The sequence below is a fragment of the Pelobates fuscus genome, chromosome 5, assembly GCF_036172605.1.
Source record: "Pelobates fuscus isolate aPelFus1 chromosome 5, aPelFus1.pri, whole genome shotgun sequence".
NCBI lineage: Eukaryota > Metazoa > Chordata > Amphibia > Anura > Pelobatidae > Pelobates > Pelobates fuscus.
The window spans coordinates 103,716,853-103,736,473 of NC_086321.1; the positions used below are offsets into that span (position 1 = coordinate 103,716,853).

The window sequence follows — 19,621 nt, forward strand, 5'->3', positions numbered from 1 at the left end:
CCTGTTACAGCTCATGTGCTGTGCATGCCTGTTACAGCTCATGTGCTGTGCATGCCTGTTACAGCTCATGTGCTGTGCATGCCTGTTACAGCTCATGTGCTGTGCATGCCTGTTACAGCTCATGTGCTGTGCATTCCTGTTACAGCTCATGTGCTGTGCATGCCTGTTACAGCTTGTGTGCTGTGCATGCCTGTTACAGCTCGTGTGCTGTGCATGCCTGTTACAGCTCGTGTGCTGTGCATGCCTGTTACAGCTCGTGTGCTGTGCATGCCTGTTACAGCTCGTGTGCTGTGCATGCCTGTTACAGCTCGTGTGCTGTGCATGGCTTTTACTGTGGTTTCCATGCCAGCTCATGTGCTGTGCATGCCTTTTACTGTGTGTTTTGCATTGTGGGGTTTTTTTCCATGCCAGCTCATATGGGTGTAAAGCATCTTTAATTTTTTTTTGCATACTTAGGGACGGTGGTGTCATGGCACCCAAGAAAGCAGCTGAAGCTGGGAAGAGGAAGAAGGTGATGATTCTGCTTGAGGACAAGAAGGAAATCATCAGGAAGCATGAAGGAGGAATGCGATTGACCGACTTTGCCAAAGAGTATGGAAGGAGTGCATCCACAATCGGTACAATCCTAAAAATGAAAGAGAAGATTACTGGGAGAGATGCAGCCAAGGGAGTCACCAGGGTCTCCAAGCAACGCCCACCTGTTCTGGACGAGGTCGAGAAGTTGCTCCTTCTCTGGATTGAACTGAAGCAGCGTGCAGGGGACTCAGTGACCAAGGCGATCATCTGCGAAAAAGCCAAGGCCTTGCACGCTGACCTCCTCAAACAACAGCCAGGAACGTCAGCAGATGCAGAAGGCTTCAAGGCCAGCAGGGGGTGGTTCGAAAGGTTCAAGAACAGATCTGGCATCCACAGTGTGGTCAGGCATGGAGAGGCTGCAAGTTCCGATGTTGCTGCAGCTGAAGAATTTGCTACGGAGTTCCTGGAGGTCATAGTTTCAGAGGGCTACCTTCCTCAGCAGGTCTTCAACTGCAACGAGACTGGACTCTTCTGGAAGAGGATGCCAAAGCGTACCTTCATCACAGAAGAGGAGACCTCATTGCCTGGCCACAAGCCGATGAAGGACCGTCTTACCCTCCTGTTCTGCGCCAATGCCAGTTCAAGCCTGATCAAGCCTCTGCTTGTCTACCATTCAGAGAACCCACAGGCCTTCAAGAAACACAAGGTGAACAAGGAGCAGTTGAGCGTTTTGTGGCAGTCTAACGCAAAGGCTTGGGTCACACGCCTCTTGTTTGTGAAGTGGGTCAATGCGGTTTTTGGTCCTGCTGTGAAGAAGTACCTTCTGGACAATAACCTGCCACTCAAGGCCATGCTGCTCATGGACAATGCTCCTGCCCATCCTCCAGGCCTCGAGGAAGACTTGCTGGAGGACTTTAATTTCATCAAGGTCATGTTCCTTCCGCCTAACACCACCCCACTACTCCAGCCAATGGACCAGCAGGTCATCTCCAATTTTAAAAAACTCTACACAAGGGAGCTTTTCCAGCGATGCTTTGAGATGACAGATCGCTCAAGCCTCACCCTCCATGAATTTTGGAGAGAGCATTTTGACATTGTGAGCTGTCTGCAGATTATCACCATTGCCTGGGCCGGGGTCAGCCAGACAAACCTAAATTCTGCTTGGCGCAACCTTTGGCCAGACTGTGTTGTAAAACCTGCCTCCAGTGCTTCTGCACCTGCACCAGAGTCAACAGTCTTGGAGGAAATTGTTTCCTTGGGGAGGACCATGGGCCTGGAGGTGACTGAGGAGGATGTCTACGAGCTGGTGGAGGAACACAACCGTGACCTAACCACCGAGGAGCTGGTGGAATTGCAGAAGGAGTCGATGGAGGAGCAGATCGCATTTGAGGAGGAGGAGGAAATGAGTGAGGAACAGCTCTCTTCCACGGAACTCAAGGAGGCATGCCAAATGTGGGTAAACCTACAGACTTTTGTACAGCAGCACCACCCAGATAAGGCTCTAGCCCACAGACTTGTGAGCAGTTTTGACACAGACATCATGTCCCCTTTCCGAGGGATGCTTAAAAGGTGCCAGAGGCAGCAGACAATGGAAAGGTTCCTACAAAAACAGCCTAGACATGAAGAAGAACCTGCTTGTGTTAGTGCTGCCCAATTGCCCTCGTCCTCCTCATCTTCCAGTGTTGAAATTGTTTTGCTATTTTCCATGTTTTCCCTGTTGACGTGTGATTTATGTACAGTTAAAGTGTACTGTACCATGTTACCAACACTCTGCCATGTTTTAATAGTTGATGTGTGATGTTTTAAAACATAAAGTTGGATGTTTGAAATGTTATTTATTGATTAACCATGTCCCTGTACAGTATTTATGCCTTTAAAGTGCACTTTATAAAGAGTTTTGAACAGATAAAATACTTTATTTGACTTTTTTCTCACCTCCGGAACGCATTAATTGGTTTTCAATGCATTCCTATGGGAAACCATGTTTCGGTTTACGAATTTTTCGCAATACGAAACGTCCCGGAGAACGCATTAAATTCATAAACCGAGGTCCCACTTATATATATATGATCTAAGTATATATTATTTAATTTCACATTATTTTTAAACTTTATTTTACTTTATTACAGGTAGCAGGGGGACTACCTGTCATTCCAGGCACTCCGCCTGCTGGCACTGCTATGGACGGCTATTCCGTCCATTTGATCGTGAGGTCCTCGCAAGGACCTCGCGATCCATGGCGGGGGATTGCCAGCGAGCAGGTAAGTCCCCTAGATGGTGGGGATGTACTATGCCATTTGACAAAGCCCTGTGGGCGGGGCGAAATGCATTATGGACCCAGAACCAGGAAGTGAATTGGAGACAGTCGGCAACAGCAGCCAGGACAGCAGCCGGAGGATTTTTTCATTGCATGAGTATATGGAACTTTCTTTGCGGTTTCCTGAGGCTGGTGAGCGGACTAACTACCTCCACAACAAGTTTTGCTGTTTTTAATTGCTATTAATAAAGTATACTTACCTGAGATCTGTATTGCAAGCTTCTTTTCCATGAATCCCACGCACTCTAGGGGCTGATCCTCCCTGAGTGCTATAGCAACGAGTGGTGCTTTTACCACTCCAATCTTGTGAGTGTAATACCTTAAGGGCACCTCTGTTTGCTTTATTTTATATATCTATAAGTGAATTACTATGCTGCACTAGGAGCCCCTTCTCATAGGCGTGCGCAGCCTATTGCATTAGGGTGTGCACCCTAAAGCACAAACACACGCGCCGCACACGTGTGTGTGTGTATAGATATATATATATATATATATATATATATATATCTATACACACACAAATGCACTCTGCATACATACAGACCTGCATTCATATAATTATCAATATAAACAAACATTTAAAAACTGTATTAAAACTTTTTTTTATTAATTAAGCATTTAGCAATGTAAACAAACATTTCACATTTTTTTTTTTTTTTTAATTCTTTATTTTTGATTGTGCAGGTAGTTACATGACATTTCCATACGCCACAACAGCGTTCATATAAAGATTCATATAGGATTGTTCGTGGCATTAGTAATTGCACATTTTTTTTTTTTTTTTTTTAAGCATAAACAAATTCAATATAACAGGTTGAACTGTGGTTAACAGATACTTCACTGTAGTTTAGCATGCAAGAGAGTTAAAATGAAGTTACTATGTATTATCACCTTCCAGTATGTGCATTAACCCGCAAGTCTGGATAAAAACAGTTGTTGTCTGGTAGTTAACGTTACATGCATACAGAACAGGACATCTGACTGATGAGTCAGTCTTAGGAAACGTCAGACTTGAAAGTGTTACTAGAATAGGTTAATAGAATAGGTTAAAACATAAGACACCTGCGAAACTGCCTCTCCGTAAAGGTAAGGCAACCTGCCAAAAACATGTAGGTAGCTTGGGTCGAGCAACAACAATCAGGCAGATCTGGCTAGTCCAGCTTTGGTGTAGCAGTTTAGGTAGATTAAGAAGGTAACATTAGGCTGAGAACATGCTAAGACATAGTAATAGTGTGCAAGCTTGTGTGGCCTGCCGTTTGCAGGAAGTAGGTTCCGTGGCTAGGCGTGTGTCTTAGAGTGTGGGAGAGTTGGTTAATAATGTCGCTGGACTTACGCCTCTGTGTGTCGCTATTGGTAGTTGGTTGGTCATCTAGGGTATGGGGGGGGGGTTTGAGGGGCTGATTTCTGGCCCCATTGGGCCTCTGTTGCGGTGTATAGGTTCGTGTATATCAGCTGTTGGGAGCGAGTTGAGCACACAATTGATAATGAACAAATCTAACAATAAAAACTTAACGTGTTGCAGTTGGGTAAGTTGCGGTACCTTATGGGTAGCCGTCAGAACGAAAAGGGCAATCTAGTATCCTCCCAGGCTGGGGTGGCGGCAAGTACCGTGGATGAGTGTCTCACTACACCCCTGTAAGGAAAAACAAAAGTAGCCAACGGCCTGAAATAAACCATAAAGTAAAAAGTAAAGTTAGCATGTGCCTGCAGGCAGTGGGTAATGGGTAACCGTCCTCACATGGATGTCTGTGTGGACTCAGGTCTTTCGCTCAGCACTCTACCTGGAGTGCTTAGGCATTGTTACTCCTGCACTACTTATACATAACTAGCATTACAAACTTTGATAAAGAATAGTCTATTGAGGCTAAATGCCGGAGATAACACGCATGAGTCATTCGGGTTAAGAGTAAGTCCATTGGGTGGTAGTGGGATGATCGGCTCAAATAGTTTTAGTCCTCGAGGCAGACAGGTTGTAATTCCTTCTTGTTCAGCCTACATTGGTCAGGTAAAGGCCTGGTGCCCCTATAGCATGTGGACAGTTCCTCTGAAGGTGGGAGGTCAAGTCGGAGAAAAAAGCTCTTGCCATTCTTTGTGTCCGTTAGGGGTTAATCCACTGTATGGACAATGCAGTTCTTATAAACCAAGGAACTGTTGCGGCGGAAAAGCGAGGATCCTTATTTCACGGAAGGTGTCATGGCTGGCTCGGTGATGGTCCCGTTGGGGAGGTTCTTCTCGGGACAAATGTCTCGGAGGTGGCTGGATTCCATGTATGAGTGGCGTTGTGTCTAGTCGGTTGTTGCAGTGCGTCGTGAGGAAGGCCCCAAACCGTTAGGTGTCTTCTTGCCTCTGTTAGGTCGGCTATCAGGTAAGAATCTTCCCCTTTAAGCACCTGTAGTTTATGGGGTTTGCGCCATTGGTACTTGATGCAATGTGTGCGGAGTAAGGCGGTGAGCGGCTTAAGGGATGCGCGCCATGCCATCGTACCTCTAGACAGGTCCGCATAGAAGGTGAGGGACATATCTTCAAAGATGTAAGGAGAGTGATCCCTAAGGGCGGCCAGTAGTGCCGATTTGTCTTGGCGCTTCTGAAATGTAATTATCGTGTCCCGGGGTGCCGCCGCCGGGGCCATCGTGGGTTTGGGTATGCGAAATATGTTTTCAATGCACATACCTTTGGCCTGTTTTGTGGGGAGGATTGTGCTCACCAGGCGTCGTATGAGGTGGGGGATTTCGGCGTCGGAAATTGAGTCCGCAATTCCCCTTACTTTGAGGTTTTGAGCCCGCCTCGTGTCTTCTATCGCCGCCATTTTCTGGTCTACTTGCAGGTGCTGGCGTTGTAAGGAGGCCACTTCTCGGTGTAGCGTGGTGAGTTGTTGGGTATAGCTCTTGGAGTCTCGTTCGACGGTGCTCAGTCGGTCTGACAGGCCCTGAATATCTTTTTTCATACCCGCCATGTCAGCCTGGAGGCCTAGTCGCAGCTCCTTCAGCAGCTCCCTCATCTCGGCCTTCGTGACCGGGGACGTATCCGACGGAATCTTAGGCTGCATCTGTGGTCGGGTAGTGGGTATGGTCACCTCTTCTTGGTCCGAGGTTAAGGCATCAGAGTTGGTGAGGTCGTCTGCAAAGTCTGCATAGTCCGCCATGTGGGACTCTTGGGCTTCACACGCTCTCCGCCATAAGTCTCCAATGCTTGCGCCTGGGCGAGTCCCGTCCGATTTAAGTTTTTTGTTTTTCTTCCCCATTGCTCCCTATATCGTCGGGGTAAGCAGCGAGGGTTTTTTGTCGATTTCTGGGGTGATATTCGTAGATTTGGGCAGTATATTGGCTTGTGCAGCACGGAGCTCACTGAAGTTGCGACCGCTCGCCTCGGCTGTTGGCTCCGCCCATCACATTTCACATTTTTTAACTTAAAAAAACATTTAAAATAAATAAGCTGTTATAACTGTAACAAATCTAAGTAAACATTTTCACACAAAGTGCATGGTAGAATTTTTACAACAGAAACTAAATCAAAATGTTGCTTCAACCAATTTGGCATGAGTAAAGTTGTCAGGACAACTACATACTGTTATGGATTGCTCTTCTTTATGCTCTAGAGAAGAAGACGTCTCACAGAAGGTGTTATAGACTTAAATTCTTCAATGATCTCGTTATAAGTAGCCGACCAAGCCAATTCTTGCTCAATATATAATATCATGAGGGCATCCAGGCGTTCTTGGGACATTGTACTCCTCAGTTTGGTTTTTACATGTGTCAGTTTTGAAAAGGCTCTTTCACATGAACAGCTTGTCACAGGTAACACTGTAAAGCACTGAACACACTTATAAAAAACATTAAATGTGTTGGATCGATCTGATTCTTTAAACCAATCAAGCCACTCTTTGATGGTATTTGTGGTGCAACCTTTAGGAGTAGGTCCATCATACTCCCTTAGCAGTTTGGCTTCTGCTTCCAATTCATCCACTGACACTTTAAATTTGTTGGCAAGGATTTCTAGGTCACCTTTAGGAATCTCCAAGTTTAGCAGTTTTCCTACTGCTGTTACAATATCACACGACTCCTGTTCAAATCGCTGGTCAATACCAGTTATCAATGAATCCAATAGTGGGTAAAATGAAGTTATCCTCTCCTGCTCCTCTTTTGTTTCATAGTGATACTGAGACTGTGCTGCTCCTTCATCAAGAAGGACAGAAGGTTTTCTCTTCCTAACTGGGGGAATGGCGATGTTATTTCCGGCACACTTTTTTTCACAGTCATGGAAAATGGACTGAAAATAATCTGGTTCACTGCTCATGGAAACCAAGGAGTTGCGCAGGCTTTTCACCACTGTCATTGCAGTAAGCAAGTTGAGATTTGATGCTTGCAGAGTCTTGCTAACTTTTACCACCATTTGGAGAATAGGGTGCATCATGTGCAGAGCAAAGATAAACTTGAAAGAATTTAATTCACAAATAAGACCTCTTGCTTTTATTTTAGCATCAGCTAAGCGACTTGATTCAATTATCTCATTTAAGGCCTGTAAAATAACCGAGAAGTTTTCTTTTACTGCAGCCACTGCTTCTGCTCTGCATGCCCACCTTGTGTTTGACAGTGACTTTAGAGTCTTCAGCTGAGTTCCTACTTCTTGAGAAATCTTCTCCATTACAGCATGTCTCACAGGACTTCCCTCCATGAAGGCATAAAGAGTTTGGATAATGCCAAAGAAGTCAAATACTGTTCTGTTTTGTCTACTTGAGGTGCATGCATCAACTAGGACAAGGTTTAAACAATGTGCATAGCAGTGTACATAGAGTATTTCATGTTTTTTTTCTTTACATTTCATCTGAACACCTGCAGTGCATCCAGACATAGTAGATGCTCCATCAAAGCACACAGAGATCACTGATGACCAGTCGGTTTTAATAATTCCAAGAACATTGTTTATTTGGTCAAAAATCGACTGAGCATCAACTTTTAAAAGCCTTTGAATTGAAACAAAATGCTCAACTGGACTTTGCTGTTCATTATTAAAATATCGTACTACAACAGACATCTGTTCATGGTGTCCACAGTCAGCAGTATCATCTGCAATTATTGATATAATTTTTCCATTTATTGCTGACACAATTTTTTGTTGCACAATATTATGTAAGGCCATAATTAAATCATTCTGGATGCGGTTACTCAGATATGTAGCATTTCGAGGAGATTCTTGCAAATGGCTTTGCATGACAGGATCATATTTTTCCAGTAGCTTGACAATATTTAGAAATAAACCTCTCTCGTGGCTATCGGCTTTTTCATTGTGACCTCGAAATGGTCTGCCACCTGTTGCCAAACACCGAACAATGTCAATCAGTCGCTTCATAAGATTTCTGTTCTTGCACCTTTCTTCTTCTTTTTTTGACAGATAAACTTTCTTGCTCTCATCTAGTAACACATCAATATGTTTTCCTTCACTAAAGCTTGACCATGCAGAAGTGCTCAGCATATGAGATTTTGATTGTTGGTGAGTTTTAAAACATTCATTAGCCCTGTGCCAGTTTCTGAATCCCTTTTCAATAAAGGCTGGATCAGCGTGACCTTTTTGTGTTGCATCATTAGAAGAAAAGCAACGGCAGTAGAAACAAAATGCTGCATCTTTTGCTGGACTGTATTCGAGCCACCTGTATTTTCCATACCAATCACTCTGAAAATTTCTTTCTTTATTCCCTATTTTAGTTCTCGGAAACATGCTCAGTTTTGGCTGATAGGGGCCTCTAGCTACTCGATTCTGGCGTTCAAATCTGTTTTGGGGAATACTACAGACTGGATCATCAGCTGCTATGTTTGATTGCTTTTTTGAATATGAAGTACTCTGACTTGAAAGACCTGAAGTAAAATATGTAAGGTCTTCTGTTTGGTCATGACCTGCCGCTTGGCACTCACTGGGACTACACATTGGTTCTGGTTCATCAGTTTGTATGTCTGATGGCTTTGAATATGAGCTCTGTTCTGAACTAAACAAAATAACATCCTCAGCTTCATCAAGACTTGAAGCTTGTAATACACTGCTACACACCACGTCATCAATTGGTACATTTTCTGAGTGTAAACTGCACTGATCGGAACCAACAGAAATATCTTCTTCTGCACTTTTAGCAGCAACATACTCAAGCACAGTGTTAGCCACCAAGTCTGAGGTGTTGGCTTTTTTTGGTTTCTTGATAACAAACCGATCCATATTTTGAAATTCTGTATCTCACAATTATTGTTTTCAGGATAACAGACTGTGTTTCAATATGTTCGATAAATCTTGGTTAAGATTTAAACAGACTGACTTGAATTAACAGACAGACGTATCACTCTGGACATCCACAATGAGGCAAATATATCAAGAGTTCATAACCTATGAAGACAAACATAACCTATATTATACCTATAAAGTACTTAAAAAGTACATAATGATAATCTATATATAAAAATGTAACAGAGGATAGGCTAGAGGGATAACCTGATAGCATTAAGCATTGAAGCTTCTAGTGAAGATCACGTCCCCCTGGTCCGCTAAGCACTACAGTGCCCTTCTTGATGTGGAGTGTGACTGTGGCATTTAATGTGCAGTGAATGAGTATCACTGCACAGATAGTACTGTACTAACCTCCCACCTCCTCCCTCCCTTCCCCTCTCCAACCATTTACCCTCTCAAACAAGTAATAGCTCCCCTTATAGAATTGCATGATTAATCTGAATGATGACCAGCTGCACAGATATGAGTAGCTGTGTGCCACCAGTGTGCCATTACATGATCACTAAACGATTGAACAACTTACTGCCACCTATACAGAGCACAGTATTGACAGATTAGACATTGCACATTTATTGATGGAACATGGCACATTAATTGGACATGGCACATTGAATGCATAGCAATGGTACAATGTGATGGCCCTTTAATGTGTCAGTGCCGTACAGAGTGTCTCTATCCTTGCAGTTTACCTCCAGATAGTACAGGTCGTTGAGAGGGGTGATCTGAGACTGAAAGTCCAAAAAGTCTTCAGTTGTTGTGAAGACACCAGCAGGCTCAGGGATCAGGGAGGAAAGGCTGTGAGACAGGTGACTGACGCCGCTCCGCAGTTCTGGGAGGAGACTAATGCCGCTGCGCTACGACCCTAGATACACACAATCAGGGATAAGATACACTAATGAGAGTTGTACGACACAAAGGAGGGACTAAGAAACACAAAAGGAGTATGAAATTCAAGAGGGGGGGTACCAACAAAATCAATCTTTGACTGTGTAGCTCAAAACCTTGCACCGGCCCTAGGTACACTTACTGATAAGTTAGATTCCACTTTGTATGATTCATTCTATTTATCTCTTGCTGTCCTCTTCCTCCACTTCTTTGTCCTGTACTCGTCTGTTGAACAATGAAACAATGGCCAGATATAAAGTCTTCTCTTGTTACGAGCAGTGTATCTAAAGGTAAAACGTGCTTCATGCTTCCCTTGTTGAAATTTGTTCTGTGACGTTATTCTTTGATATTCCATTATTATTATTATTTTCTTATTTTTATGAGCATTCTGCTCTGTTTCACAATTAAACAATGGGTGTATAATCATCATTAAGCTAAAATAATTATCATTATTATCTGCATTTTCTTAAGTTTTATTCTTATCTCTTAAACATAGCTTTTGCTATTTGTTGCCCCTTTATATTTGAAGGGTATAATACTACCTATACTGATTTTGAGGAGCATAGGCTTGCTCAGTAATGTCTAAGCAGCCATGTTTTATTGCTAAGTGGGTGGACTTTGCATTTATGCAATGTCAAGGAAGGAACATGCAAGCTCACTGATTCAGTCTTTTAATTGACATGTGATGTGACTGCAGATTGTGTTTTTAAGTAAAAAACAAAAAGGTAGTGTGTGTAGTGACTGCAGAGTGTGTGTAATGATGTAGTGTGTGTGTGTGTGTGTGTAGTGACGGCAGAGTGTGTGTAGTGACTGCAGAGTGTGTGTTTGTGTGAGGTTCTTGTAGTGTGTGTAAATGTTGTAGTATAGTGTAGTGTGTGTAAATTATGTAATATTTAGTCAGTCACTCACAGCCATGCTTTTACACATGGCTGTTATGTATTTAGACATTTTTGAATCTGGATACAAGTTAGGACAATTGAACACACTAATTTTTTTTAAATTATTTTTCTATTTACTATTTTGCTATTTTAACTATTGGCCATTTTTTCTTCTAGGATTGAAGAAGCATACATGAGAATGGAGAATCCTGGCTGTTTAGTAGTTAATGCCAGTGCTTTGAAGGAAACTGTTTTAGCACAAGTGTTGTCTATTATATATAGGCATTGTGCACTTGCATTGTGAATGACATTATAGAAGTAAAACTACAATATACAATGACACATCCACCAGTAAATTGAGCAAAATCAATCAAATGCACTTAGTGTTTTGGAAGTGCAATAATTCAGAACTGCCATGTATATTGCAAGTATTTTATATGTCAGAGTATGGAGCTGTAACATTCCAGAATAATGATAAATGGCATAATATTTATTAAGAAATAAATATTGGATTCCTTCAATTCTCAAGTATTCTCAAGGCGTCAATTATATCTATTTCATTCTCAATCTCCCAGAACTATAAATAACATAGGCATAAAATCAAACCTGCACTTGCATTTGGTACAAGGTAGATTGGACTGCGATGAATGCTTTATCGTTGGTTCTTAAAGAGTTATGTTTCGTTGAGAAGCCACCATTTTCTTTTGGGGTGTATTTTTTTTTTTTATTTTCTTAAAAAAATTGGGAAAATATTTGAAGGTTTTGGTGATGAATAGAGAGCTTAATGTTAAGTGATACATTCTGAGTGTTCTATATTTTTGTTAAAAAAAATTGTTTATTTGTTTAAATTAAATAAATATGTAATAGGAAAAAAAAAAAAAAAAAATCAAACCTGCAGCCTCATGAAGAAATAGAAATCAATAATATTTAAACTTACTTTACCAGCACCGGAACCCCCTCCTCGGAAAAAACGCTGTGCCTGGCTGTGCTCTGCACCCTCTCTTCTGGCACTGCGGCTGGGCCTCACCCTTGCGTTGCCGTGACTCCGCCTCTGCGTGACGTCACGGAACGCGTGTACGCGAACGCGTACATTACAGGGGAGGGTCTGAGGGAGGAGCAAATCTGTCCTTCACTATGCGGCGCTTCCGCTCGCATAGTGAAGGATCGGATAGATTAGGAGACAAACTCGGGCGGCAGACGGCAGTGCAGCACGGAGGTGATTAGGGTGTGCCCAGGCACACCCGGCGCACCCCGTGCGCACGCCTATGCCCCTTCTGTTTTTGGCTCCTTAATAGGTCTCAGAGTGATTTCCATGTTTGCAAGTATACCTACAGATTGTGCTTTGTTTTACCACAACCACTGTTTGTGTTTCAATTACTAATAATGTTTCCACTCTGTATGGACCTCATTTCATGTACACAGGGGTACTTTCAGTCTCTATAAGAGGTCCATAGTGAATACGATTTTTGTTGTTGCGCACCATCACTACTGTAAGTACTATGCAGTCCGCCGGTGTTTAGACCCGGGTACCCAAGGGTGGCATAGTACACCCACCGTCCTTAAGGGGTTAAATTAATATAGTCCAAATAGGTAATATAAATAACATAAAGAATATATATAATAATTGTATGTTGTTTTCTTAAAATATTTTATATTTTTACATTATATAATATATACAATACACACACACACACACACACTACAAAACTGCATTCTAGTTTTAGCTAATAGTATTGATTTTAAAGGAAACTGTTATTTTTCTGGAATTTATACATTGAAAATCACCCATAACCTATGTTATCTTTTTTTTTTACATCATGAGATGTTCAGTCTGCGCATTACCAGGGCAAACTTTGTAAATGAGGAGGAGAAATGCTCTTCTATATAAACTTTCTCTGTGCTGGCAGCCAGGTGCAGGGGCAAAGTTAGAACACATACTTGACTAGCAGCTAAAAGATTGTTACTGTTGTAGTCAGATGTGTTGGAAAAGGGTACCTTGAAGGTTGATTTTCAAGAAATTTTTGGATATTAGCATCTTTGAGAGATCTGGTAAACTGTACATGTATCTTTTTCTTAAGGATACAGATTGTAATAGTCTTTTGTTATTTATAAGTGATCATCCACAGAAAGAAAATACTCCAGTCCATTCCAAAAAGTCAATTTCTTACATTGAAGAGAATTACCCCAGATGACGCATGGTTGGTTAGACAATTTAATGACACAAACTCTGTTTTGGAATAGAGGACATCCACCAGTTCAATATTTTTTGACTGTCCTAATAATAATGAATTTGTTTTGAAGATGTTAAAATATAAAATTCAGTGCATGTTTTAGATGATTGACATTATGCTACATAATAGAGAGTTTATTATTTTTGCATCCATATTTACAAAAGGTCACATAAGCCCCGATTTCACTGATAAATGTTATTTCTTTAGTCTTCTGGGTCTTATTTCGTTTTTCAAACATTACGTTAAATGCCATTATTGACAGAAATATAAAGCATGCTATCCATAGCTCATTGAGTATAGTTATTTAAGAAATAATTATATATTTATTTCATATAAAAAAAGCAGGATGAAACGTTAAAGAAAACTATTTTACTGTCATATTGCAATATATGTGTGTTTTTGTATGTTTAATGTTTGAAATGCATATTAATTATTGTGTGAGTTTCTTTACATGGTTACACATTATTATTTGTCATTTGTGAGGAGAACAGTAACAGTAAACCCACAAGGCATGATAATATTTGCATTCATTTCCCAAGATATCCTTTCATATAAATACCTTTACCTATTTCTTTTTTTTTTTTTTTTGTGCAAATTAGTGGAATGTGCTCGATTAACAACCAAACTTCAAAATATAGGTAACAAATGGTTAATTTAGGGAAACGGCTGATTAGAGATATAACAACTTAACTATTTTACGTAAATTTTGCAATGCAGTCCTCCATTCATGCAATTTCACAGTTATTTTCATAACAACCCAAAGTTATTCACTAAGCTCTAAATTTAACTCCGAATTTGGTAAATTCTACGTAAATCACCCAGCTGTCCTTAAAATTGCAATTTAGACATTTATGAAATGCAAGTCAGTTTGTTTTGGGGCGATTACACGGCCTGCTAAATTTGGAGGAATGAGACATTTAAAAACATTACATAAAACCCACTGTCTAAGAGAAAATTTCCCCAGTGTGTTCTCCCCAAACATTTTACCGAACATACCACAGGTAAGGGGTTACACATAAAGCAAAAAACTACATATTAAATGGATACTATAAGCACCGAAACTACTTAGCTCTAAAGGGCACTATATCGATTTTATCTCATTTAACTGGTTATAGTTCCTGGAGTCCTCTGGTCATTCAATGTTAAACCATTTTGAGCAGTTCAACAATAACTAAGTGTCCCTGGCCTCCCACAACCCAGTCCCTGCTGGAGGTATGGCTAAGGCAAAGATTACAAGCTTCCTTTCAGCCATGCCAAGTCATATAATAAATAAGTGACGTGACACCCTCGGCCACCCATTATTGCTCAGACTTAAATTTCCTCATTAGCTCAAGCAGCACTGTGGATTGGACTTCTAAGGACCTATGCTTACAATGTTAAAAACAGTTTAGTGCTAAATGTACTAAAAGTACCAGTCACTATAACTACTTCAGTTGAGATGAAAAAGTTATGTTTTCTACAATGTATCTTTAATGAAGCAGTATAGATAGTGCCACTGCACTTTCATGACTCAATTCTCTCTGTGCACTGCTCTATATTTTTCATGCATCTTTCTTGAGCCTGGACAGTGATTTGAAGTAGTCATAATGCCTGGAATCTTTAAATGGTTAGCCTCCAAGTTAAAGAATAAACATTCTCATACATTTTCTCACATGATGGCTCGAAATTAGTCAACCGCTATCAAATAGTCAATGAGCTGGCTTTATTTTCTAACTCCCTTTACAGTTTGACTGATGATGCTGATTGTAGGTTTCTTAACCCCTTAAGGACACATGACATGTGTGACATGTCATGATTCCCTTTTATTCCAGAAGTTTGGTCATTAAGGGGTTAATGCAGATGACTTTACTAGCTTTTTAACTACAGTAGCATTACCGTCCTTTTCTCCAGAAAACATCTGGAGAGATGATATACACTGGACTAAGCCTCTTGCTCCCTTAAAGAGCTCTCAAAACATAGTGCCCTCATGACTTTCCCAATATCTACTATGCTAAATTTGCTGACAGCCCTTCATAATTCCCCCTGAAATGTGCAAAACCAACATTATAACACTTCACAAACTTGGTTAACCCCCTAACCTATGTGCCAGCTTCAGACCAAACTCTTAAAAATTAAATGCTGACACTAGGTTATATGTAGAACTATTGGCGAAATGTTAAAAACTTTTGCTGAATCTCTCTGGCACTTCTGAATACATTTTTAGTGCCTTTGCTATAATGGTTATTGTAAATGTGATACATTGTTATACTGCATTATACATTTTATTTAATGCAACATTTTCAATAATAAATATGTAAATATTGGAAAAAAAAAAAATAGTTTCTGTAGAAAATATTGGAAAATACAAGTTCTGCATGCTAAGTTAGATTGTTCTGAATTCACCTACAATACTCTAAGGGAACTGTTTGAGAAATGTCTTATCTATGCATTAAACAAAGGCATCAATTTTCTCTGTCTACTGTCAAACTAAGGAATGATGGCATTCATATTTCATTGGAATGGCGCACATTCTAAAAAACTGAAAGCATCTCATCCAGAACCATCACAGATTTTTGAAGAATTGCACAGTAATGCAGATTAATTCAAAGACCTATGTAACCGACTCCTTGAACAGCACTTTATTTTATGGCATTTTGCGGGAGGACAATTCAAATATATTTAGCAATTTGGAAAAACAAAATCATAAATCAAATATAGATTACATTTATAGGAATATAATACTAAGAACTTATATAGTTTAAGGTTCATGCATGATATTAAGCGTAAATCCTGTGCTTGCTTGCACAGGAACTATGCTTGTGGTTTCAGTCTTATCTAAAAGACAATGAATATTCACCACTTGTAAAAAGGGAGTGATTTTATCCATTGATAGTGGATACTCACACGTGGTCCATTTTAGGACATTTTCAGATATCATGTCACAAAGCAAATTTAGCACAGATAATGATCTGACTTTGACAACCATTTGATTTATGACATTCAATGGTCAGAGTCAGAATATCTTGACTTTTGATATTTCCTAAAATGCCTTGTCATTCTGACTCTGACTTTGATTTCTGACAGCCAGTGGTCAGAGTTGAGGTCATAGTCAAATTCACCTGATTTCAGATTTCCTAAATAACTTGTGACTGACTCTGACTTCCTGACAGTCAGTGGTTAGAGTCACTAGGCTTTTCAGATTACCTTAAATGTCTTAGAACTCTGACTTTGATTCCAAAACATAGCCTACAATTTGTATTGCATTACAATATGACACAAATGTAAAACAGTGTATACACAATATTAACAGTAAAGTGTTTAATAAATACTTAAAAAAGCAATAAGAGTATTTCCACTTAAAACTTACAGTCATATGTGAATACAATTGGAGAGCATTAATAGTGCATGTGTGTGTATGTGAAAAAGATGTACAAAGTATTATAAATTCTTTTCAGAAGTTATTCAAATAGCATCCCCGTGTTTTGATATATAGAAGCATAGATACTCACAGGTAAGATCAGATGAGAGGATGTGGAAATTGACGTCACATATCCGTTGATATTGCTCCAATCAGTTCTCATTTTTTAGAATATTTTTTTACCTCGTATACTTGTCACACATTGGATGATTGGATGATGTAGTAAGATGATTGCATGATACTCATGCGTATCTTCAATCACTCATCTTCAGCACATGAAGTGAGGGAAGACTAGAGAGGTGACTCTATCACATCAATGAGGGGGTTCTGGGACCTCTGCTACAATTTTATTTAGATTTTGTGCAAATTAGCTGAATTATTTCATTGTTGTTTTAGAACTAATCTTGCAATGTACCTGTTTTGGATTTCATTCCTATGTAGAACCCGACTTATTTTGATTGTAGTCAGGGATTTTCAGGTCAATAAACCCCAGCTCATGACTAATTCGGATCAGTTAAGGGCTAATTCAGAACAATATGTACAGGTGATACTCAAAAAATTAGAATATCGTGCAAAAGTTCATTTATTTCAGTAATGCAACGTAAAAGGAGAAAATAATATATGAGATAGATGCATTACATGCAAAGCAAGATAATTCAAGCCGTGATTTGTCATAAGTGCGATGATTATGGCTTACAGCTCATGAAAACCCCAAATCCACAATCTCAGTAAATTAGAATATTGTGTAAAGGTGCAATATTCTAGGCTCACAGTGTCCCACTCTAATCAGCTAAGTAAGCCATAACACCTGCAAAGGGTTTCTGAGCCTTTAAATGGTCTTTCAGTCTGGTTCAGTAGGGATCACAATCATGGGGAAGACTGCTGACCTGACAGTTGTGCAGAAAACCATCATTGACACCCTCCATAAAGAGGGAAAGCCTCAAAAGGTAATTGCGAAGGAAGTTGGATGTTCCCAAAGTGCTGTATCAAAGCACATTAATAGAAAGTTATGTAAAAGGGAAAAGTGTGGAAGAAAAAGGTGCACAAGCAGGGGATGATCGCAGCCTGGAGAGGATTGTCAGGAAAAGGCCATTCAAAAGTGTTGGGGACTAAAGAAGTGGACTAAGGCTGGAGTCAGTGCATCAAGAGCCACCACACACAGACGGATGCTGGACATGGGCTCCAGATGTCGTATTCCTCTTGTCAAGCCACTCCTGAACAACAAACAATGTCAGAAGCGTCTTACCTGGGCTAAAAAAAAACAGACCTGGTCTGTTGCTCAGTGGTCCAAAGTCCTCTTTAGTGATGAGAGCAACTTTTGCATCTCATTTGGAAACCAAAGACCCAGAGTCTGGAGGAAGAATAGAGAGGCACACACTGATGTTTTGAAGTTCAGTGTGAAGTTTCCACAGTCTGTGTTGATTTGGGGAGCCATGTCATCTGCTGGTGCTGGTCCACTGTGCTTCATTAAGTCCAGGGTCAACACAGCCATCTACCAGGAGATTTTGGAGCACTTCATGCTTCCTTCCGAAGACAAGCTTTATGGGGATGCTGACTTCATTTTCCAGCAGGACGTGGCACCTCCCCACACTGCCAAAAGTACCAAAGCCTTGTTCAATGACCGTGGGATTACTGTGCCTGATTGGCCAGCAAACTCTCCTGACCTGAACCCTATAGAGAATGCAGAAGAGCTGAAGGTCGCTATTAAAGCATCCTGGTCTTCCATAGCACCTCAGCAGTGCCACAGGCTGATAGCTTCCATGCCACGCCGCATTGAGGCAGTAATTGGGCAAAAGGGGCCCAAACCAAGTACTGAGTCCATATGCATGCTTATACTTTTCAGAGGTGGGATTACTGTGCCTGATTGGCCATCAAACTCGCCTGACCTGAACCCCATAGAGAATTCAGAAGAGCTAAAGGCCGCTATTAAAGCATCCTGGTCTTCCATAGCACCTCAGCAGTGCCACAGGCTGATAGCTTCCATGCCATGCCGCATTGAGGCAGTAATTGGGCAAAAGGGGCCCAAACCAAGTACTGAGTCCATATGCATGCTTATACTTTTCAGAGGTGGGATTACTGTGCCTGATTGGCCATCAAACTCGCCTGACCTGAACCCCATAGAGAATTCAGAAGAGCTAAAGGCCGCTATTAAAGCATCCTGGTCTTCCATAGCACCTCAGCAGTGCCACAGGCTGATAGCTTCCATGCCATGCCGCATTGAGGCAGTAATTGGTCAAAAGGAGCCCAAACCAAGTACTGAGTCCATATGCATGCTTATACTTTTCAGAGGTCCGATATTGTTCTATGTACACTCCTTGTTTTATTGATTGCATGTAATATTCTAATTTACTGAGATTGTGGATTTGGGGTTTTCATGAGCTGCAAGCCATAATCATCGCACTTATGACAAATCATGGCTTGAACTATCTTGCTTTGCATGTAATGCATCTATCTCATATATTAGTTTCCCCTTTTATGTTGCATTACTGAAATAAATGAACTTTTTCACGATATTCTAATTTTTTGAGTATCACCTGTACTTTGGTTTCCCCTGTTCTATTAATAGTATATGGTTCTCAATTCAACACCACTCACCGCTTAGTAACATGATCCAATTGTCTGACTTACCCACTGGGTTTTCTTCTCACCATGATTTATTATATTAAAGGTTTAACAAAATATGGACATTTTCATTTGCTAAATCTGCACATTAACTGCATTTATTTGTCTACACGTCTATACAGTACAGAGATGGCATGTACATTAAAAATTGGAATTCAGAAATTATACAAGCGTTTTAATATTAATTTATATCACTTGAGGTTTGCTTAAATTGCACTTTGTTATAAGGTCGCACTTTTAATTTAAAAAATGATGCACCTCTATAACACTGTATAATGAGGAATGCCAGCAAATCAAACATACTAAGAGTTTTGACTGCCATAGATTTTATTGTTCATTGTGACTTTGGAGCAATATCACAAAATGTGATTATTAGTATGGCTGCATGCATATTGTAATTATTTTATTTTTTATTTGTTTTTTATGTTTTTTATTTTTTATTTGTCTCTCAAGTTTTATACTGTATTCAACCCCTTTACATGCAGAATACAGTCCTTCTTTTTTAATC

At 40.5% G+C, this 19,621-nt stretch overlaps 2 protein-coding genes across 2 annotated transcripts; one reads left to right on the forward strand and one right to left on the reverse strand.

Moving 5' to 3' along the window:
* Nucleotides 1-514: 514 nt before the first annotated feature.
* Nucleotides 515-3,529, forward strand: LOC134612025 (tigger transposable element-derived protein 1-like). Its single transcript, XM_063456409.1, has 2 exons — nucleotides 515-1,651; nucleotides 3,518-3,529. The coding sequence occupies exons 1-2, from the start codon at nucleotides 515-517 to the stop codon at nucleotides 3,527-3,529; spliced, it is 1,149 nt and encodes a 382-aa protein (XP_063312479.1).
* A 2,895-nt stretch (nucleotides 3,530-6,424) lies between these two features.
* LOC134612026 (zinc finger MYM-type protein 1-like) lies at nucleotides 6,425-9,034 on the reverse strand. The gene has a single exon (XM_063456410.1). It carries the CDS (start codon nucleotides 9,032-9,034, stop codon nucleotides 6,425-6,427), a length of 2,610 nt encoding a protein of 869 aa, XP_063312480.1.
* Between the last annotated feature and the right edge of the window lie 10,587 nt (nucleotides 9,035-19,621).